Source organism: Callospermophilus lateralis, unplaced genomic scaffold, assembly GCF_048772815.1.
Source record: "Callospermophilus lateralis isolate mCalLat2 unplaced genomic scaffold, mCalLat2.hap1 Scaffold_116, whole genome shotgun sequence".
Taxonomy (NCBI): domain Eukaryota; kingdom Metazoa; phylum Chordata; class Mammalia; order Rodentia; family Sciuridae; genus Callospermophilus; species Callospermophilus lateralis.
In genome coordinates, this window is record NW_027511893.1 from 504,214 (window position 1) to 527,545 (window position 23,332).

Sequence of the window (23,332 nt, forward strand, 5' to 3'; positions counted from 1 at the left end):
GATTTTCTTTGGACTCCATTTTAGGTTTTTTACTGACTTTTTAACAATGCCTCTGTCTTTTGTTTTGGTTAGCTTCTTTAGATTTTAAAATACATCATTAACTTTTCATAGACTATTGAGAGTTAATATTGTACAACTTCACATAAAATGCAGAAATCTTTTGACCTACGTGTCTGTTTACCTTATGGGTCCAGTTGCTCATCTCCATGCTGTTATTGCCTTGTGTATTATATTTAAAAGCATTGTGACTCCTATGAGATAATGTTATTTTCCCTTTAAACAGCTGTGTTTTAAAGACATTAAAAGGAGAAAGTCTTTTTACTTATTGATGCTTTTTTTTTCCTTACTCAAGATCCAGGTTTCCCTCCGATAACATTTTCTGTCAGCCTGAAGAACTTCTTTTAGTGTTTTTTGTACTGAAGTTAGTTGGGAATGAATTCTTAAGTATTCTTTTACTTGAAATTGTCATTATTTCACCTTTATTCTTGAAGGATACTTTTGCTCTCCCTGTTCTTCTGTCCATGCCCAACCCGATCTCCAAGCACTTTAAGGATGGTTTTGCCACATCTGTTAGCATCCACAGTTTCTGAAAACAAGTCTACAGTAATTTGAATTGTTCCTCTCTATGAAATATATCCCTTCCTAGTAATTTTTGAGTTTTCTCTTTAATTTTGGTTGTCAGCAATTTGATTATGATATGCCTGTGTTTGGTTTTCTTTGTATTTGACCTGTATGAGTTGGACTGAGTAGAGTCTTTAATGGGCAAGTTTGTCACATTTGTAAATTTTCTGGGGGGTCATTATGAAAATATTTTTCCTACTCTGTTTTCTCTGTTCTGTCATTACTATCTATGGCTAGCTTTTTAATATCTTCCCCTTAGGTCTCTGAAGCCCTGGTTATTTTAATCTTTTCTTCAGTTGAATAATTTCTGTTCATCTGTCATCAAATTCACTTATTCTTTTCCCTGTTGTGTCTCTTCTAGGAAATTTTATTTTAGATATTTAATTTGCTGTTTAAAAAATGTTTTTGTTTTCTTTTAGATTACTGTTTTTTTCATTCATTACCCTCCTGTGTCCTTTCCTCATTGAGCACATTTATAGTATCTGTTTTTATGTCCTTGTTTAAAAATCTTAACCTATCATTTTGAACTTACTCTCTGTTGACTATCTTTTCCCTTGAGATTGAATCACATTTTTTACCAAGGAATTTTAAATATTATCAGTGTTATTTGTGGAAATTTTGGTTTCTTTCAAAGGTTGTTTTCAAGGGTTTTTTTTATTTCTTTGTTTTAGTGAGCCTTTAATTTTGTTAAACTCAAATTCTAACTTGGCTGAGGATAGCACCTGCTCAGATCTCTGTCTGTTTGTCTGTCCTCAGCTGCAAACTGGCTTGGGCCTGTCCTTTAATGTGGGCTTAAAGACTGGGGAAAATATATACCAGAAATTTGGCTTTTTTTGGTGGGGGTGTCTTTTTCCTTTTGGAATTCTGTCCTGACTTTTTGGTGATTGTGGCTGTCCTGGCTGGGTCCTCTTTTTCTTCAGGCCAGGAAGATAATGGGTTTCCTGTTGTAATTGTAATAGCTTGAGGTTATGGATGCTTGCCTGCTGGACAAAGCTTTTGGAATGGGAAACTCACCTGTTCTGGTCTCTAAGACCTATTAAAAAGAGCAACTCATTCATCCTGGTACCCCATATATACTGAGGATTAACTGTGTTCCTCTCTTTCTCCCTCCTTCCCTCCTTCCCTCCCTCTCCCCCCTCCCTGCCCTCCAGGATTTATTGAAGCTATTTTTAGGAGCTTTCTGGACCATATTGAAAGCAGAGTTCTTCTCGTCACTTTTAGGATTTCACCTTAATCTTTGTAGTCTGTCCTTAAAGATAATACTCCTTTTAAAAATAATAATAATTATTTCACTCATTCTTGAAAATTTACTTAGATTGCTTGACATCATTGTTTTATTTTAGATATTTGGGGTGTGGGTAACAGGGATTGAATTTAGGGGCACCACTGAGCAGGCCTGGGCCAAGGAAAGGGTGTGGCCTCCTGGGGTGGAGGGAGACCTGCCCTGGGCCGAGGCAGCAGGCTCTGGTTTCTAAGCCGGGGTTATTTCTGGCAGCCCCAAACAGTGAGATTTTTATAGGCAAGAGACTATGAGAGGGCAGACTACCCATCTTGGTGGGCAGCTCATCGTGGGCCTCAGAAGTGACGAGTGATATCAACTTCTGTGCACAGCTGTAGCCACCTCTTTGTCCCCTCCCTTAGCCTCTGGCTCTGTGGTGCTGCTTGGAATGCTTTTGGTCCATCTCTCCCACCAGAGCCTGCCCAAGGCTGAGGAACAGCACACCCAGGAGAGCCCCCAGATTAGGGGTCATAAAGGCTTAGTTCTCAGCCCCCAACTGTGCCACACACTCACTGTGTGACCTTAGCAAGAGGCTCAACCTCACTGAGCTACACTTCCCTTTTCACCCTAATGAACTATATAATAGCAGCTACCCAAGGTGCGTCAAGGTATAGCCAGAAGGTTCCAATGGTAGCCATCAGGAATTGACCCTCCTCTGCCTGCCCCACTCTCAGGAAACCCTGTACTGACACCGTCCTCTTGAATCCTCATTCCAGCTCTGAAGGTTAGGTATTATCTCCCTAACTTTCTGGGCAAGGAACCTGGGGATCAGAAAGGTTAAGTAACTTGGGTTAAGGTTAAGTCACCTGTGTTGGCTCCTCGCCACTTGGGAAGGGTTTAGAGAAGTAGGGTGCATTGCTGAAGCCAAGGGGTGTTTAAAGAGGAAGGAGGCTCTGTCCAGCCCTCAGAAAGGCCCAGGTCCCTGCAGCTGACCCCACAGGTGGGCAGGAACGTGTCTGTCTTATCACTGAGTGATCCCATCTGTGACTTCGGCTACCAGCTTGTGCTCCTGCTGGAACATGAGCTGGTCCTCGGTGCCTGGTGTGAGAAGTCCTGGGGCAGGCAGAGGCCGCAGGAGACACACAAGCAGGGCCTTCCTCTCACTCTGCCTCCCTCTTTAGGTGGACCAGTCTGGCCTGGGCCTGCCCTCCAGAGATTACTGCCTGAACAAGACTGAAAACGAGAAGGTGAGTGCGTCTTTGCGGTGGTTCTCCCACCGTGTCCTCCACAGCATACCTGGGCAGGTCTTAGAAGCTGGGGGAACACAGGGGTATCACTTTCCTGATGGGCAACAGGCAGCCCAGGCAGGGGAGGGATGCCCCCAGGCTTGCTAGTTCATATGCAGGCACTGTGGGCACAAAGGGCAGGGGTTAGGTGTCATTTGTCCCCATTGTAGAGAGGTGGCAGTAGCAGCCCCCACCATTTGAGGGTCTCAGACCTTATATATACCTCACCTCTAACCCTCCCAGTCACCCCAAAGTCACTCAGCTTCTCTGAACATCATTTTCTTCATCTGTCAAATGGATATTCATTTTACCTTGCCCTATACAGAGGAAGAAATAAGTCTCAGACACAGAAGTGACCTCTTCAAGGTCACACAGCCAGTAAGTGGGGAGATCCAGAGCCACAACCAGATCACCTCCAACCGCTCACAGCTCTCCCTTCCCCTGCCCGGCCCACTGAGGTTCACTCACCTGTCCACGGGGCTTGAGGTCCAGTAGGAGAGGGAGACATTACTTAACGGACCACCCAACTAGATGCCAACTGTATACATTGTGATCAGGGCAGAGGGAGCCGAGAAAGGACTTGATTCAGCTCTAGGGACGTGGTGGCAGAGGGTGGTTGAGAAAAGGTGCATTTCCAGAACAGGAAGATGGCTGAGGACGAGCCCTGAAGGCAGGGCCAGAGCAGCAGGGGCCAGCCTCAGGGACCTGTGTGTGTGCAGAGGCGGTGGGCTTTACCAGGAGCGCCACGGACACCAGTGAAGACACACAGCGCCAGAATCCTCCCCAGAGCTATTTTCCAGCATGTTTCCTGGGTCCCATGCGCAGGGCCGCAGCTGGGCCGGCCTCACCTGGCCCACTGGGTGGCAGGTGACAGCCACTGACAGACAGTTTGGGGGTGCTGGGCCCTACAGGTGCTGACTGGATACCTGAACTACATGGTCCAGCTTGGGAAGCTGCTGGGCAGCGGGGATGAGGACGCCATCCGGCCCCAGATGCAGCAGATCCTGGACTTTGAGACGGCGCTGGCCAATATCACCATTCCCCAGGAGAAGCGTCGGGACGAGGAGCTCATTTACCACAAAGTGACGGCCGCCGAGCTGCAGGTACCCTGTGCACCGGCTACTGCAGGTGCAGGGCCACTGGAGTCGGACAGGGCTCTTGGGGGGAGGGGTCATACCAACTTCATCATGACCATAAAGCCACCCTTGGGAGGAGGTGTTTATGCCCAGGTTACAGATAAACTGGGGCTCAGACAAGTAAGATTACCTGCTAGTGACCACAGAGTGCAAAGGGACTCCAGAGCCAGGCTTCTTCCCTCGCCGGGCTGCTTCGTGTGACAGCGTTTCCCTAGCAGCTCCATGGTTGTGATGTAAGGCTCACACGGACAGGGGCATTCCCAGTCATCCAGCACAGAGCACTAAGTAAAGGTGGGGTGTGGATTCCTACGTTGCTTCTCCCTTTGCTGAACAGGAGATGGAGAGACATGGTCAGGTCCCGGAGGCTCCTGAGGGCAGGGGTGCTGGCCCTTGGACTCAGGCTTGGCTCAGCTCTTGACCATGTACCTAGGCAATATCCAGAAGCGTAACGGGGAGTCAGACCTGCACTTTCTGTGAAACTGTGTGAGTCACCAGAGACCTGCTGTCCCCTCTGAAGGTCAGCCTTGCCGAGGCTGCCCCCTGGTGGCTGCTCAGGCCTCCAGGGCCTGGGGTGGACTTTCTACTGCTTCCTTCTTTCTGGCCCGTGTGCTGTTGCTGACCCGCTTGTCCTGGGCCCTGTTGGTCTCCGAGGAATGAGCAGAGTGGTTCCACGTATCTCCCAGTTCCTTGCCCTCAGGCAGGAGCACCTGGTGGCCCTTGCTGTTCTGCTGGGGCGGACCCTGCGCCTGCAGTGGGTTCCACTGGCCAGTCTTCTCCCCGCTCCTCACCCATCCATTCCTTCTTCCTTCGAGGAGGAAGTTCCTGCCCTTTTTTCCTCCTCCATCTGACACATGTATCAGGAGCCACCTTGGGCCCTGCTTTCCTGTGCTTCTGGTCTAGTGGGGACACTAAGAAACAATCCCAGTCTCCCTGCCTAGTGCTGTGGGCGAGAGAAGCAGGACGCTGGGGCCCGGTGGGGAGGGGCTGGGGAAGCTGAGTGTACACCTGCCCCGCGGGGACCTTGGTGTGTGCAGGGCCTCGTAGGCTTCATTCCAGAAGTCGTGCTTCCACTGGGTTTCCTGGGTGAAGTGTGTGTCCCTCTGGCCCCAGACAAAGGACTACAGCCAGCCCTGCTCCACCCTGGCCTAGTGGACAGCAGTTTGGGAGTGTTGAGTCCCAGGGCTGACCGGATACCCGAACTACATGGTCCAGCGGGGAGGCTGCTGGGCCCCGGGGGTGAGGGCGCCACCTGGCCCCAGATGCAGCAGATCCTGGGCTTTCCCCACCTGATGCTTCACCCTGTGCCAGGATCCGCCACCTCAGTTCATGAAGCTCTCGTGAGCCCTGTAACTGGTGACATTCAGGAAACTAACCCACTTTCCCAGGTCTTTGCCCCAGGCCATGCAGTCAGGTGACCCTGATTGTTGGACCCAGTTTGAAGGTCTCATCACACACCTCTGAATTCTGTGGCCACAGAAATGTAGAGATTGGCCTGAGAGTCTCCTGCTAGGGAGAGGGGAGGCTCTGGGCCACAGGGGAGGCCAGGCAGAGAGGCCTATGGCAGTCAGCTCTGGGGGCAGGGTCGCTGACCCCATCTTAGGAAAAGGATAGACAGTGCCCAGAGCTGGTTCCTGCTGGGGACTCTGATCTAGGCCTCCTAATGCCCAGCTCATGTCACCAGCTCATGTCACAGCTGGGCGACAGGGCTGTGCTGGCGCTTGCTGGCTCAGGGCCCACTGTGTGCTTCTCTTCCCAGCCCTGTGGGGGTTTGCCATCAGTGTTGGTGGGAACATTCACCCAGGGATGATGCCAATCAGCCCCCTACTGAGACCTGGTCTATGACTTGTACCAGCACAATACCGCCTTTGGGAGCTGCCCCCGCTCCATCCCCAGCCTCATTTGTCCTTTGAGATCTTTGTTCCCCAATAGATACGATGTCCACTTAAACCCAGGAGCAGGGGCTGGGGTTGTGGCTCAGTGGTGGAGCGCTTGCCTTGCACGTGTGAGGCACTGGGTTCAAGTCTCAGCACCACATATAAATAGATGAAGGTATTATGTCCATCTACAACCAAAAAAAATTAAAAAATAAAAATAAATAAACCTTGTCATGTATGTAAGAAATAATAATAAATAAAAATAAATGAATAAATAAACAAACAAACCCAGGAACAATGGCCTTGGGGTGGAGCCCAGTGGTAAAGCCTGTGCTTACCTGCTCAAGGCCCTGAGATCAATCCCCAGCACCCCGCCAAATACACCCACAGTAAGCCATATAACCTCAGGAAAGTCACCTTCCCTGATCAGCAAACTCAGCCTCTGTGAATTGGGGGTCTTGTGGCTGACTGCCTGTCCCAGCAGGCGGGGTGGATCTTAGGTGGCTTTATGGGTACGGTTTTCCTGTATGAAGGGAATGCATTTCTCACTTCCCGTTTTTGTCTTACATTTCACCCTTTCAAGAGAATAGAGAATGGGGTTTGAAATCTGCCAGGCCCAGGGTCACTTTTGGTGGGTCTTAAGCGATGATCGTAATTTCTGGGATTGCTAGCTAAGTCAGGTGCCCATCCAAGTGACTGACATATAGAGGCGTCTTTGCTAAAAGACGAGATATGCAGCCCAAAGCCTCATGTTCTGTAAAACTGCACACTAAAAATAACTGAGCGTGTGGGGAATACAGGGCCAGAGCAGACACATTGTGCAGCTCTGCTTGAGGAGGTGACACCAAGGGACACATGCCAGCATTGAAGCCCGAATCCTATGTGTTTGCACGTAAGTTGGGCCACTTGGGCCGGCGTCAGGCTCACAGAGACAGGTGGGGGTAGGAAGTGGAAAGCACAGAGTTCAAGTCTTGCAAAAGTCATCTGCAGCTGGGTGAGCCACATCCCCAGGCCTTTTTATTTTTCATTTTGAGACAGGGTCCCACTAGGTTGCTGAGGCTGGCCTTGAATTCGAGATCCTCCTGCCTCAGCCTCCTGGGTTTCTGGGATTATAAATGTGCAAGATATTTTACCACAATTTATTTTTAAAATGTTGTAGGACTTTATAACAAAAATCTGCAACCTCAAGAGGGATAGCTCGCATGGCTGGAGGCTGCTGCTGCAGGAGATGCTGGCCGTGACGTGGAGGTGTTGGGGGAGAAACCTCTGCGCAGGGCACCTTGGGGTGCCAAAGGGAAAGCGAGATCTGTTGGGAGCTGACAGTTATGAAAAGCCAAGTCTCTCTTTGGAAAGCCCTTGGGTACAGGGTCTTTTTTGGGTCACCTTAAAACAGAGCTGCTGGGGCTGAGGTTGTGGTTCAGTGGTGGAGCGCTCTCCTAATGTGGGTGAGGCACTGGGTTCAATCCTCAGCACCACATAAAGATACATAAATAAAAACAAAGGCATCCTGTCCACCCACAACTCAAAAAATACTTAAAAAAAAAAAAAAAAACAGAGCTGGCGCATGCTGGTGCATGCCTATAATCCCAGAAGCTTAGGAGGCTGAGGCAGGAGAATCAAGAGTTCAAGGCCAGCCTCAGCAACTTAGTGAGGCCCCAAGCAACTTAGCTGCCTCAAAATAAAAAGGGCTGGGGGTGTGGCTCAGTGGTAAAGTGGCCCTGAGTTCAGACCCCAATAACTCCCCAAAACAAACAAGTGCAAATAGCCGGGGGCCTGGTGTGTGCAGGGCTGAGCTGCAGGCCTCTCCCTTCTTGTTGCAGTCATCACCAACTTTGCTGTCCCAGCTCCCCACTCGGCAGCCTCACTTGTGGACCACAATTTACCCCCGCAATGCTGGCCTTCCTGAATGTTGGATCCTCTGCAGCAGACTGCTGCTGCTGATACTCTTGTTGAGTGGGACAGTGCTGGCTTCTGTGTGTGACCCTCCCAGTTACCAGATACACGGGACTCATTGTCATGATGATCCCTGTTTTTCATATGAGGTGCTGAGGCACAGATGGGCACATTAACTTATTAAAGGTTGCACAGCTTATAAGCAAGGAAGCTAGACCAGGAGCCCAGTCCAGCTCCTGATTCTTAACTGTTAGGGGTCTGAGGCTCCATTCTTCCTCTGTAAATGGGGATAATTGTGGCCACTGCTTGGTTAGTTGGGCAGTGGCACATGCCACATGGGAAGGGCGTGGTGACGGTGGCGGCTGCTGTGCCTGCTGCTGCTGCAGCCTCTCCTCCCACCCTGGTTCCGCTTCAGATGAGGTTTGCCTCTGGCTCCTGGGGACGCTGCCTCTGCCTGGAGCTCCATCAGCACCATGGTCCCAGGGAGAGGCACAATGACACCTTCTGAGGGACACCCAAAGACGGGGCTGAGGAGAAGCCACCCTCCAGCCTCACGCTGTCCCCTTCCCTCGCAGACCTTGGCACCGGCCATCAACTGGCTGCCCTTCCTCAACGCCATCTTCCACCCCGTGGAGATCAACGCGTCCGAGCCCATCGTGGTCTATGACAAGGACTACCTGGAGCAGGCCTCCGCGCTCATCAACGCCACGGACAGATGGTGAGGCCGGCAGCCCTGTTGGGCAGGAGGGGCAGGAGGCAGCAGGGCGGCCGGACGCAGGGTGCTGCACCCTGGTGAGCTTCCCTGAGAGGCAGCAGAGGGTGCTGGTCCCCTGGGCAGCTTCAAATCCTGCTGCCCTCAGCCAGCTGTGTAGCTGTGGCATGTCCCTTGTCCTTTGTCGGGGTCATACTGTCACCCATAAGATGGGGATCAGATAGCACCTACCAAGCAGGGGATTCAAAATGATTCATGTTTTAACACCGTGCCTGTCATGGAACAGGACTCCGCCAATACCACCCATAATTTTTGGTTAATACTTACGGGTTTTTTATTTTATTTTATTTTTTTATTTCAAAGGCTTATAAAAATGTTGAAAATTACAGAAAAATAGGAAAAATGTAAAATTATTCAAAATATTACTCTTGGTCATTTTGGGGGGTGTTTGTGTGTGTGCATATCAGGGAGAGAAGGTGTTAGGGAAGGGAGGTTTCCAATCCATAGCTCTTCTTTCTCATTAACGTGACTAGATGGATAATCTACTTTTCCCTTGACTTTTCATTTTTATTTTAGTAGTAGGAGTACTGATGATTGAACCCAGGGGCACTTAACCACCGAGCCGTATCCCCAAACTTTTTGTATTTTATTTAGAGACAGGGTCTCACTGAGTTGCTTAGGGCCTTGCTGTTGTTGAGGCTGGCTTTGAACTCACTATCCTCCTGCCTTAGCCTCCTGAGCTACTGGGATTACAGGCATGTGCCACCGCTCCAAGCCTTGCCTTGACTTTCATTATGAATATTTCCCAGTGCCATCCCAAACCCTCTGTGAGGATCATTTTTATAGTTGCATAGTATTCCGTCAACTGTTCATACAATATTTGCCACACTCTCCCCGTAGTCAGGCTTTTAGGGTGATTCCGGTTGAGGTTAGATGTTCAATATAGTGAACATCTTTGTACTAAGGTAACATCTTTGCAAACATGACTCAGCCACAGATAGGTTCCTGTGTCCTGTGGGTGGGGGACATGGGAACGGTCATTCATGGAAACCTGGTGGCCAGAGCTTCCTTTCCTGCCCCTGCTGCTCTAAGGCCTCTACTTCCTGTCTGGCCTTCAGCAGGGAATGGCAGCCTCCTCCCCACTGTAGCATACACCACCAGGCAAGTCTCTAGGCAGCAGCTTCACAGGTTCAGACACAAAGCAGCTAAGCAGCAGCATGTGTTGAGCACTGCTGGTATGCAAGTGATTGCACTGGACACTGGGGGGTTCTAGGTGGAGCGCCAGGCGTTCCTCGGAGAGTTACATTCCATGTGCTTGGAAGGCAGCCGCCAGCCGAGCACCCAGATAGGCTAGGAAGGAGGCTGGGGTGAGGCTGTTCGGGAGCCCCGGGCATTTCTGAGCCAGCGGTCCTCTCACCCCAGCCTGCTGAACAACTACATGATCTGGAACCTGGTGCGGAAAACAAGCTCCTTCCTCGACCAGCGCTTTTAGGACGCCGATGAGAAGTTCATGGAAGTCATGTACGGGACCAAGAAGGTGAGCTGTGACAGTGATTCCCAGGTTCATGCTGAGCACCTACTGTGTGCTCTGCCCTGGGTTGGGGGCTGGAAAGACCACTGTACCCTCAGGGCTGTGGCACTTACGAGGGCTGAGTCTAGGAGGAGAATGAAGAGGCCACTGAAGGGTCCATTTGGGGTCATGGGAACACTGATGGGGACTTAGGTGGCTTAGAGGCTTCTGGAAGGAGGTGGTTAAGCCAAGCACAAAGAGGAATCTTAGCAACTCAGCTGGTTTGCAGAGAAGGTAGTCTCTGTTCTGACACTCCAGCTGTGGAGATGTCAGCACTCTCCTTATGTAACTGTGACTCTAAAGGTGGGGACTTCTTCCTCAGAAGCATCAAACACATCAAACACCTGCTCACGAGGGTTCCCTGATTATTATCCTCCCTGTTTGTAGTCGGGGGAACCCCAGTCCAGATCCAGGCCTCAGGTTCTCTTCGGGGCAGGAGTCCCAGGCCCCAGACCCAGTAAGCTCCACCCATCTTGAGTGCCCCCAAACCTCTGCGGGTCCTTCTGTAGGAGGCCCCAGGCCTCCCTCCTTCCCGCTGGGGAAGCTTGCCTCCCGTAGGAATTCTGATGCCAAGAATGAGGCCGTCACCTCTCTTTTATGCATCCAGCAAACAGTTACTCCTGCACTGTCACATGGGCCAGGCCCCAAGCCCAGTGTGGGAATACCAAGATGGGTGGGGTGGGTCTGTGCCCAGGAGCCCTGCCTGCCTGGGAGGTGCCAGGGCTGACCTCCCTCATGTACCAAAGGCTCAGAGAATGGCTGGGTGTGCCCCGGCTGCAGAGCAGGGGAGGCTGGGCAGAGATTTGAATGGGAGGTTCTGCTTCTTATCACACAGCCTTGGGCGGGCCACTTAAATGGGCCAGGGACTCGGTCTTCCCATCTGTGAAAAGGGGTGACTGATCCCTGGGCTCCTTTTCCTCAGGCCGTAAAGTCGGTTCCAAAGGTGGAAGCTTCTGCTGGGTGCCTGGCCGGCTGTCCTCGTGCTACCTGCCTACAGTCTACAGTTCTTGTTGGGAGGAGGGACCCCTCTCCACTCCCTGCTGGGCTCCTCCGGTTACAGTGAAGAAGTTACAAGTCGCACAGCCTCTTCAGGGGCCTCTTGGCCCCTCCTTTTCTGCCTGGAGGTGGCCCCCATGTCAGATGAATGCTGCCTGACCCTTTCTTTTTTCAAAGAGTTTTCTCCTCATTCCAAAACCTTTGTCGTAGCCAGTCAGAGTGGCCTTTTTGCGGGAAGTCACTGGAGCCAGACTCTCTGGGCTCAAGCCCACCACAGCCACTTGCTCCCTGAGTGCTCCTTTTGGGCCAGTGACTTAACCTCTCTGTGCTTCATTTCTCTCCCTTAGTCTCCCTGGAGCATTCTAGGCGTGGGGCCTACACACCCTGGGCACTCAGGCGCTCAGTGCTGTCACGGCTGTTAACATCATTACTGCACCTCTGTCTCCTGCTGGATGTTCTGGGCATTTCCACAGAGTCCTCAAGGGCAGGCCTGCGTTTGATTCAGCTCTAATTCCTGAGAACTGGCACAGTCCCCGAGCAGGGGAGTCACTCAGGGGACAAATGCATGTGTGTAAAGTGAATGGGCTTCTCCAGAGACGCGGGCAGAAGATGAGTAAGAATCTGCCCGTGATCCAGCCGTCAGAGCCTCTGCCCATCCTCAAAGTTGGAGGCTCCCTAGCTGTGACCCACTATGTGCTCGGCCTCAGCATATCCAGGCCAAGTCTGTGTCCAGCTGTGGGCTGCCCAATGACTGGCAGGGCAGCGGGCAGGAGGGAGAGGGGAGCAGAAAGCAGCCATTGGAAACGGACACAGGTTGCGACAGCTAAGCAGAATCCAGGGGCTACACTTAGACTAGAATGGCCTTCCCTTCCTTCTTGACTAGAAAAAAAAATTTAAGTCATAATTTACATACAATAGAGTATTCAATATACCTGGCCATGGTGGCACACTCTGTAATTCCAGGGAGACCCTGTCTCAAAATAAAAATTTGAGACATAGACCAGTTTAGTGTGATGCTAGGGTGGCCCTGGGTTCCATCCGTAGCACCCCATTAAGAAAAAAAGAAAGAAAGCCCGCCTAGCATGTGTGAAGCCCTGGGTTCAACCCCTGGCACTTAAAAACAATATGCACACACATATGCATAGAGTGTGGGTGAAGGATACAGTTGGTTGATTTGTGACAATGAAGTCGTGTGTGTGACCACCAGCCCAGTCAGGACAGAGAAGGTTTCCATGGCCCAGTTACCCGGCATGCCCTCGGGCCCCTCCCTGCGTCTCCCCGAGGTGCTGCAGATGGGCAGCCGAGTCCTACGCTGCCTGCCTGGCTGCCTGGCTCAGTGAGTCTGTGGAATTCATCATGTTGTGGCATCTCTGAGTAGCTGGTTCCTCCGTGCTGCCAAGTGGTATGTCGCTGTAGAAAAACACCACATTTTGTTTATTCATCTGTCTGCCGATGTGCATTTGGGTTGTTCGCAGTAGGGCTGGTGTAAAGCAGGCTGCCCCAAGCTGGTTGTCACGCCTGTTCCTCAGGGTTAAGAGGACCCTGCAGCTGGACCGGTTTCCATAAGCAGGGTCATCACACCTGGTCATTCACACTCTCCATGGGGGGATGGCCAGGCAGGGGGCCAGTGGGCTGAAACCCTCCCAGTGCTCTTTATCAGCTCTTTATCTGGGGAGCTGCAGCCCAAGACCATTTCTGGTTCATACTGAGGCATCCTGTGGGCTAGCACTGCTTGTGGGTGAGACTGAGGAAGAACCAATTTAAGCCCCGTGCAGTGACACACCTGTGGTCCAAGCTGCTGGGGAGGCTGAGGCAGGAGGATTGCAAATTCAAGGCCAGTCTGCGCAGTGAGCATTGAGAGACCCTGTCTCAAAATAAAATATAAGGAAAGAGCTGGGGTTGGGGTGGGCGTGCGGCTCAGTGGTGAGGCACTGCCTGGCATCCTTAGCACATTAAAAAAAAAAAAAAGCCGACATTGAAGTTTTGCGATGTCACTGTGGCCTTCTGTCTCTAGGAGGCTGTAAATGGGGCTGGGCCCCTGGCCTTCTAGGAAGGTTCCCATTGCTCAGGTGGATGGGCAGCTTCCCGAGGTTCTGCGCCTCCAAGATTCCTTGTGTCCTCCAGGAAGCAGGACCAGGTGGAGTTGGCGGGAGCCCTGGATGGAGGGCCAGGCATGTCAGAGTTCCCATCCCTGTGGCACCCCTGTCACCTACTGTCACCTGCTGGACCAGTGACTGCCCTTACTAAATTTCTGCTTCCCGTCTATCCAGTGGCTCATCCCTGCCCGCTAGGGGTGCTCAGTGGCAGACCTTCGTGAAGTGCCAATCATGGAGACTGGCACTCAGGAGACAGTAGGTGGTGGCCATGAGGGGTGTCGGTGGCCTAAAGTAACTTCTGCGGTCAGAAGAGGTCTGTCTCCCTGGAGTTCTGGGGGGAAGCACAGGCCCCCGATGGCGCCACCTCCCAGGCAGGCCTTGGGAGAAGGAGGACTGTGCCCAGTGACCCTCTGCGCTCGTGTTTTCCAGACCTGCCTTCCTCACTGGAAGTTTTGCGTGAGTGACACGGAAAACAACCTGGGCTTTGCCCTGGGCCCCATGTTTGTCAAAGCGACCTTCGCCGAGGACAGGAAGAACATAGTAAGTACCTCCCCTGTGGACAGAGTGGGCATCGCATCTACTGGGCGCCCCCCACCCCAGCCTGACAGCCCACACTCTGCTCTGCCCTGGTCCTTTCCTGCTCCAGGCCACAGGATCCCGGGGCCTTCTTTAACTCAGAGGCCGTTTCCTCAGGCTGCAGGGCGTGACTTGCTAAATGACTTCCGTGGTTGAGGCCAGGCCAGTTGTTTGTGTTATTTAATTTGATCTTCCCAGTGACCCCATGAGGCTACCACAGCCATCTCCACCTCCTGGGTCTGCGAAGGACCCCACCAGGTAATGTTGACCTGGAAGTGACATTTTTCTTACTCTGAGGGTGACAGAATTATTCAAGCAGGTAGAGGATCATCATGGCTGAGTGCTAGGGAGACAGCCAGCCCCCAGCTCAGATTCTGGCTCTGTCACTTGGCTGGGTGACTTGAGCGGTGTTCTCCCCTCACCTGGGACATGAAAGTGGGGCTGTCCCTTCTGCAGAGGGGTGTTAAGGTGAGACAGCAATAAACCACCAAGTCGATCTTAAAGCAAGAGATGGAACCTTTATTCACCAGTTGATGTCTGGATCCACCAGCTGGCGGGCCAAGGGCCAGGCTGCTAGTCCACACCCTTCGACCCCTCCCAGGGTTCGAGCACACCTTTTGTAGTCCAAAACCATATTAACATATAAGTGGCTGTTGCTATGATTCAGATCCATAAGCAAACATCATAAGATCTAAAATCATAAGCACTAAAGAGGGTGGGCCAAAACGTCCCTAGTTGAGAACAAGTTAAAGAATGGCTACTAACATCTACACCTCTGACAGGGTAGCTTGTCCAAGAAAAATGGGAACTGAAGAGGGGACACTTTTACGTTGTATAAGAATTGCCATCTGTGTCGCCTAACATGCCGTGCTAGGCAACCGCTCACTGATGGGTGCAGAGACGGGGCTTTCCCACGGGAGAAGATTTTCTTACATGATGTGGGGTCTCAGGGCAAAATGGAATCTGTGTGGTCATTGCCCACACAGCCTGGCCATAACAAAATGAGATGCTACACATAAAGAACACCTGGCCCAAAATAAGCTACAGTCAATGGCAGCGATAGTTTATCACTAATGGTATTGTTTGCGTAACTAGTATCTGTAGTCAAGGGGCAGCATTGCACTTCCAGTCTGCTGAGGCAGGGGCTGGGGTGGTGGCTCAGCGGTAGAGCCCTCGCCTAGCACATGCGAGGCCCTGGGTTCAATCCTCAGCACCACATAAAAATAAGTAAAATAAAAGTATTGTGTCCAACTACAACTAATATATATATATATATATTTTGTTTGTTTGTTTGTTTGTTTTGTTTTGTTTTTTTAATCTGTTGAGGCAGAATCTGAGTCCAGGTCTGTCTGGCCCCAGCCCCATGGCTCTTGCCTTCCCCTTCCCTAGAATCTTCCATCTTCTATCTTTGGCCCCCGGGTCTGCCCTGCATCGTCACCCTCAACAGCTGCCATTTGTGCCCTGAGACCTTTCTGAGTGCCTCTCAGATCAAGTTCTCTGGGTGTTAAAGCTCTATTCCATCAAAAAGGATCCCATCAGCCTGGGAGAGGCCATGTCTTCTGGACGGCTCCAAAAGAGCACTCTACCACTCTAAAGGCTCCGAAAAGTCCTCCTGCAGACCTTTCCGCTTCCCCAAGGCACGTCCAAGCTCATTCGGCCACAGAGACCAGTGCATGGAAGGCCCGTCTCGTCTCGAGGGATGTCTGTCCATGTTAGGAACATGGTCTGGAAGCACAGCCATGGCCACCCTCTTAGCCCACTCTGCAGAACCCGAGGCCTTGAGCCAACCTCAGTTTGACCTCGGGTCCAGTGTCATCCTGCCTGGGGCACTGGTTGCATCCAGGGGGCCAGTGCCCAGAGCTGAGGGTGCAACATCTGTCTCCTCAGGCCAGCAAGATAATCCTGGAGATCAAGAAGGCCTTTGAGGAGAGCCTGAGCATGCTGAAGTGGATGGATGAGGACACCCGGAAATCAGCCAAGGAGAAGGTGAGGCCGCCCGGGAGCTCGGGCCACCCAGGCTTCCTGCACCGGGCAAGAGCAACAGAGAGAGAGCAGGGCTAGGAGAGGCCAGCCTGTCCCCTGGGCACGCATGGATGCTGTCTTGCCTTGTGACCAGTCTAGCAGGCTGGGGGGACAGCCTGAAGTCCAGTGTCACACATCTCTTGGCTGAAGGTGGACAGGCAGGAGAGCACGCACAAGAGAGGTGGACCAAGCCACTGTGGTGCTTGCTCCCTCCACAGCTCCCAGTCCCCCAGCAGTAGGGGACATAGCCTCAGAATCTCAGAACCTCATCACCTCCCAAAGGTTCCAACACTTGAACTTTGGGGACACATTTGGACCATAGCAGCTTCCCTTGGGGAAGCAACATTTAATCAGAAACCCAAAAGATTAACTGGGGGCTGGGGTGGTGGCTCAGCCGTAGAGCGCTCACCTAGCCTATGTGAGGCACTGGGTTCGATCCTCAGCACCACATAAAAGTAAAAAAAAAAAAAAAAAAAAAAAAAAGATACTGTGTCCACCTATAACTAAAAAATAAATATTAAAAAAAAGATAACTTAGGCAAGGGGGGAATGTTTCCAAAAAGATGTGAAAGCCCTAAGTGGGGAGGAGCCTGATCCCCCGCCCCTTGGCATGACCCTGAGCCCAGAGCCCACAAAGCTGGGGCCAGCTGGTCAGCATCGCGGGTGCTCAGTCCTCTGTGTCCCTCCCATCCAGGCGGACGCCATCTACAACATGATAGGCTACCCCAACTTCATTATGGACCCCAAGGAACTGGACAAATTGTTCAACGACGTGAGTGGCTTACGCCCTGCTATCCCAAGTGCCCACTTGGGGAGGGTCCAAGGTGGGCGGGGCGCCCAGGGCTTCTGGAGGCAGGGAGGCTGACCTGGCATCATGACAGCGATCAGGGGATTAGCTCAGCGGGAGAGCACTGGCCTCGCATCATGACTCCAACTGGGTTCAACCCAAGCACTGCATAAAATGGGGTGGGGGGAGGTAGCGGGGCTGAGGTTGGCTCAGTGGCAAAGCGCTTGCCTCACACACATGAGGCCCTGGGTTCAATCCTCAGAACCACATTAAATAAATAAAAAAATAAAGATATTGTGTCCATCTACAACTAAGAAATTTAAAAAAAAATAAAAGACTTGGGGAAGCAGATCCTAAAAGGTGCAGTACCTGACCCTGAGCCCAGAGCCCACAGGGCTGGGGTCAGCTGGCCAGCATCGTAGCCCTAAAACACCACGGTGGTGGGGGGAGAAAGTGAAGCCCCTCACACCCCCGCTCCTGCCCCAGAACGGCCACCTGTCTTCAGGGTCGTACCCCAACCTCCTCAGAGAAAACTTGGAACTCAAATTTTGACCTTGAGATGGGGATGGGAAAGAGGAGGCAGCCATCCCAAATGCACAGTGAAGCTCCACTGAGGCGGAGGGGGATTACTGCCTCCCTGCTGCCAGAACCTTCGGCACATCACCCCTTTAAGTGGGTTGTGATTTTGCCCCAAATGATAGTTTGCTATCTTCTCATGAGTGAAATTCAGGCATTTTTGAAATCATAATAACCTCTCATCATGGTTCTATTTAAAACCTAAGACTATTAAAATTACTTCTGAGAATAGGAGACTCATTCCGCAGCCATGTTTCTTGAGAATACTTTCAGACACCCCAGGGTCATCCTGATGCAAGACCCAGAGTCTCCTGGAGACAGCTCAGGCAGGGCCCACAGACAGGGGCCTGCCCCTGAGGGCCCAGTGTTTTACCACAGCCCTTGGGTATGCCATAAAGATCTGGAGTGGACCTGAGGGAGGGCTTTGCACCTGGTAGGAGCTGAGAGGCCGGGCCCAGGGGTGGGGGGTGTGATAACGCCTGTCCCCTGACATTTCAGAGCCAGATTCCAGTGTAGTTCATTAAATCTGTGCTGTCCAATTTGTTAGCTACCAGCCATGGGGGGCTATTTAATTAATCAAAACTTAAGTTAATTAAAATTTAATTACACTAGCACATTTGAGATGCTCAGTAGCCACCTGTCACCAGAGTCTACCATATTGGCCAGTGTAGGTGGAAAACACACGGAGAACACACCCATCATCACAGTCCTGTAGGACAGTGATGGAGATACTTCTTGCTCAAGGGAACCACTGATGGGGCATCCTGCAGCACTGTGACACTGTCAGGTGCCTGAAGAAGACAGTTGTTGCTGGGCCCAGCAGGTTAGAAGCCTCAGAGGGGCAGAGCCTGCAGCTCTGAGCCCACACTCTGGCCCTGGGCCTGCCTACCCATCCCTTCACCTCGTGGGGTCTGAGTTTCTGACTTTCCTCTGGGGTTGCTCCCATCTGTGTCTCTGCTTCTTTCCTCAGTACACGGCAGTTCCAGACCTCTACTTCGAGAACGCCATGCGATTTTTCAACTTCTCATGGAGGGTCACCGCTGACCAGCTCAGGAAAGCCCCCAACAGAGACCAGTGAGTCCCCCAGGCCCGGCCAGGAAGGCCTTGGTTCCCCACCATAGGGATGCACCCCACTGAGCTTGCCTTCCTCACCCACTGTCAGGTGCCAGGTGTGACTGTCACAGAGGCCCTCTTTTCAAATTAAGAAACCAAAAGCCGCTGGGTGTGGTGGCACATGCCTGTAATCCCAGCAGCTCAAGAGGCTGAGGCAAGAAATGACCGTTCTATGTCTCAGGTCAGAAAACCATGGCCGGGATTGTGCCAGTGGCGCGTCCATCCCTTCCACACGCATTCCAGAACTAGGGAAATCACCACAGGTGGATCCGAGCACCCGCTGGGCTGGCCAGCAGAGGAGCACAGTCATTGTCACCTGACCTCCACGGCCCTGGCACGGGTGGTGGAGCACAGTGGCTTTGAGGGTTAGTTCAGAGCTGGCTTCCAGAAGCCCCTGGGGAGTCTGATGGTTTCCTTTTCCCCAATACACAGTCCTAGGTCCCTGGGGAGAAACCAAGAGAAAGATAAAGGGTGTAAGTGTCGGGCAACATAGCAGAGTCCTTCCTGGGGGACCTACCCTCTCCTTCCTTCGGGGGCTGCTGGGTCTCTGAGTCTGTAACTGGCCCCAGCCTGGGAATGACTCAGAGGCCATGGCTCCCCGTTCTGGCGAGTCAAGTTAGACCTGTGTTCACTCGGCCTAGAACTCTCCTGCCCATACAGGTCAAGTAAGAAGTTGGCCGACTGTCTTCTCTGGGGATGCTGCAGCCAGCCGGCCAGTGCTGGGGCTCTGAAGGCCAACCATTCTGATCTCAGCCTCACCTATGCTGTCTTTTACAGTCTCTGTGTGTTCCTCATCTTTGGCAAGTCAAGGGCTACTGCTTGACCCCTGCCAGCCCATGATTCCACAGTCTTACTAGCTTTAGGGATCACAGCTCCACGTAAATCCAGGAATTCCCCCTGTAAATTCTGAACTACAGAGAAGAGCCAGGGCTCCGGGAAGCTGCTGGGACTCCTTTAACAAATGTATTCATCCCAGGTCTGGAAGGTGGGTCCTCCAACCTGGCCTGGTCGGGGAGTCCGTCTTTTATGATCAAGCCACCATTCAACGCTCAGCCTCTGGGTCTCTTCCTCGGCTTTATTGCCAGTACCAAAAACAAACAAACAAACAAAAAATTATTTTTGTTTGAGTTGGCCATGGTTGGAGCACACCTGTAATCCCAGCTACTCAGGAGGCTGAGGAAGAAGGACCACACATTCAAGGTAGGCTTAGGGAACTTAGTAGGACCATATCTCAAAATATTTTTTTGAATATTTTATTTATTTATTTATTTATTTATTTATTTATTTATTTTTTATTTATTTTATTTATTTTTTTTTATTTATTCATTTTATACGGTGCTGAGGATCGAACCCAGGGCCTCATGCGTGCAAGGCAAGCGCTCTACCACTGAGCTACAACCTCAGCCCTCAAAATAAAATTCTAAAAGCAAAAAAAAAAGGGCTAAGGATAGAGCTCAGTGGTAGAATGATTAACTAGTATGTCCAAGGCCATGAACCAATAATAATACATTTACTTTATTTTCATTTTATTTTTAGAATTGGGTACTGGGGATTGAACCCAGGGACACTCTACCACTGACCCACATTCCCAGCCATTTTCATTTTTGATTTTGAGACAGGGTCTTGCTAAGTTGCTCAGGCTGGTCTCAAACTTGCAGCCTTCCCACCTGAGCCTCCCCATTTGATGGAATTCCAGGTACATGTCACCCATGCCCAGTTTAAAAAAAAAATTAAACTTGTCTTTTAGATTTGCTTCATTTTAGCCATTTCTGTGAATCATTGTTGCGGTAGATACAAGGGCCTGTTGACTATCATTCCTTCACCTGAAGAACTTCCTTTAAGATCTCATATAGGGGGCTGGGGATGTGGCTCAAGCGGTAGCGTGCTCACCTGGCATGCGTGTGGCCCAGGTTTGATCCTCAGCACCACATACAAACGAAGATGTTGTGTCTGCCGAGAACTAAAAAATAAATATTAAAATTCTTTCTCTCTCTCTCTCACTCTCTCTTTAAAAAAAAAAAAAAAGATTTCATATAGGGGCTGGGGTTGTGGCTCAGCGGTAGAGCGCTTGCTTGAGTAAGGCACTGGGTTCAATCCTCAGCACCACATAAAAATAAATAAAACAAAGGTATTGTGTCCATCTACAATTAAAAATTTTTTTAAAAGAAGATTTCATATAGTACAGTTCTGGTAGTAATGAATTCTCTCAGCTTTTGTTAATCTGAAGAAGTCTTTGTTTGACCACATTTTTAAAAATTTATGTATGATAATATTGACTTTTTGTATGTATAGTTTAATGAGTTTTGAGATGTTTATAGAATCATGTAACCACAATCAGGATACAGAAAAATGCTTTCATTTTATATAATCCTTATTTTAAAATAATTATGGTGTGCATGTATGAATGTGTAACAATGAATCCCACTATTATGTATGATTATAATGCACCAATAAACAAATTTAAAAAAATAAAATAATCATAGACTCACAGGAAGTTGCAGAAACTTGCATAAAGATTCCTATGTACCCTTCACCTATCCTGCATAAATATAGCCAATGTCAAAACTGGATATAATCAACTCAAAAAACTGTACCAGTATAATACTTTTAAGCAGAATACAGACATTATTCAGATGTCACTAGTTTTTGTATGCATTCTTTTTTTTAATAGCCTTATAGTAAGGTTTTTGTTTTTATTTATTTATTTTGTTAAGTACTAGGAATTGAATCCAGGAGCACTTAACCACTGAGCAACGTCCCCAGCCCTTTTTTCATTTTTTAATTTTGAGACAGGGTCTTGCTAAGTGGCTTAGGGACCTGTTAAATTTCTGAGGCTGGCTTTAAACTTTTGATCCTCCTATCTCAGCCTCTCATGACACTGGGATTACATGCATGATCCACCATGCCCAGCAATGGATGCATTATGGATTTTTGTTGTTGTTGTTTGTTGGTTTGTTTTCGTACCAGGGTTGGGATTGAACCAAGGGGCGCTTAACCACTGAGTCATGTCCCCAACCTTTTTTATGTTTTATGTTGAGACAAGGTCTCGCTAAATTGCTTAAGGCCTCAATAAATTGCTGAGACTGGCTTTGAACTTGCAATCCTCCTGCCTCAACTTCCCAAATTACTGTGAATACAGGCGTGCGCCACAGTGCCTGGTCAGGCTCAAATGATCCTCCTGCCTCAATCCTCTGAGTGGCTAGAACTACAGGAACATGTCACTATGCCCCACCAGTTTAAATTTTCAGAGTCTGTTTCTGCACCTGTAAGATGAAGCTAATAATGGCCATGTCATAGCTCATGTGAGGTAATGGTTATAAGGTCTTTTCTTTCGACACAGTGGCTTGTGCCTGTAATCCCAGTGACTCAGGAGGCTGAGGCAGAGGATCACTTGTTCAAAACCAGCCTGGGAAACTTAGAGACCCTGACTCAAAAAAAAAGGGGGAGTTCTGGGGATGCAGGTCAGTGGTAGAGCACCACTGGGTTCATTCCCCAGTTGTGCACATGCATATACACACATACACACACACACACACATAATTTAGAGTACTTTGTGGCATATAGAGCTTACTAATTATCAGGTTTTTCCTTTTCTTCATTTTAATCCATTCATTCATTAACAAATATTGAGAAGCTACATGTCTAGGAATTGTGCCTGATGCTGGGAGTGCCCCATTGAGTGAGATGGGGTTTTTGTTAACTACAATAAAGGCAGTCATTGCACAAGTAACTGCAAGTCCAAAGAGCACTCTGGGAGTGGCATTGCAGGGGAATACAAAAGTGCGTTCTTGGGCTGGGGGTGCAGCTCAGGGTAGAGTACTTGCCTAGCAAGGGTCAGGCCTAGGTTCAAAACAGTGCATCTCTGAGGCAGTCATCTTTCAGCTTCACAAGCAGGAACTTAAGAATTTTCCACGTACAGGGTAGGGAATTGGCTAGGTGTGGTGCTGTGTGTGTAAAGGCTGACTTAGGAAGTGGCTCCGACAGACACAAGCAATTGGAAGAAGACAAGTGAGGCTAAAGATCAGGGAGAGACAGGGTGGAGGCAGGGAGAGAGAGAGGTGGGGACCGTTGACTGTGTCCTGCAGGCCATAAGAGGATGGACTTCATCCTCAGAAAATGGACACTAGAGAGAGTATAGGGGCTGAGGATATAGCTGGTTGGTAGAGTGCTTGCCTTGCATGCACTAGGCAGTGAGTTCAATCCCCAGCACCACCACCAAAAAAAAAAAAAACCACTATGGGGAGTATAAGCAGGGAATGGAGTGAATAACATGGTCCATTTTGGGTTTTTAAAGCTGGCTGGTTATGCAGAGAACAGACTGGAGGAGGTCTGGAATAGAGTCAGGGAGGCCAGTCAGGAAGCTGAGGAGAAAAGGGGAATGTGGCACGTCCAGGGCAGCAAGAAGCCTAAACTTGGACCTAAGCACCAGTTCTATTTTATTCCAGAGAACTAGGGCAAACACCTGGTTCCCAAGAGGGCTTGGGCTGGTTCATTGGAGTTAGGTCTGATGCAGTTTTAAGATATTACCACTAGGCGGCGCAAGAACCCAAAGAGACGCTTAGAATCAGCAGAGTCCTTGGGGGAACTGAGTCCTGGGAGGCAAAGACAGCCAGAGGGGGTCCCCTTCCTTTGCTCAATTAGATGGCTGACTCTCAAAAGCAGGAAGGAAACTGGAGGGAATCCTGGACTACATATTCGAAAATATGAGTTCAAGTCCTTCCTCTTCAGCTTCCTGTCTTAGGCGAGTTATTTTACCCCTGGAGCCCTCAACTTCTGCAAGAAGGCAGCTAATTATCCTTGGCAGTGGAATTAGAGAGAGGTCCTGAACAGAGAGGCTCAAATCTTGGTATCTGAGT

General features: G+C 50.2%; 1 protein-coding gene across 1 annotated transcript; it reads left to right on the forward strand.

Moving 5' to 3' along the window:
- Positions 1-4,165: 4,165 nt before the first annotated feature.
- Positions 4,166-18,515, forward strand: LOC143640102 (endothelin-converting enzyme 1-like). Its single transcript, XM_077108033.1, has 7 exons — positions 4,166-4,229; positions 8,605-8,747; positions 10,164-10,278; positions 13,833-13,943; positions 15,867-15,965; positions 16,695-16,772; positions 18,334-18,515. The coding sequence occupies exons 3-7, from the start codon at positions 10,252-10,254 to the stop codon at positions 18,439-18,441; spliced, it is 423 nt and encodes a 140-aa protein (XP_076964148.1). The 5' UTR covers positions 4,166-4,229; positions 8,605-8,747; positions 10,164-10,251; the 3' UTR covers positions 18,442-18,515.
- Positions 18,516-23,332: the final 4,817 nt, after the last annotated feature.

Excerpts from the sequence above, each read along its gene's own strand:
- LOC143640102 (XM_077108033.1), top strand. The coding sequence starts at position 10,252 with ATGGAAGTCATGTACGGGACCAAGAAG. Across the intron at positions 10,279-13,832 it reads TCATGTACGGGACCAAGAAG|ACCTGCCTTCCTCACTGGAA; the intron begins GTGAGCTGTGAC and ends CGTGTTTTCCAG. Across the intron at positions 16,773-18,333 it reads TGGACAAATTGTTCAACGAC|TACACGGCAGTTCCAGACCT; the intron begins GTGAGTGGCTTA and ends TTCTTTCCTCAG.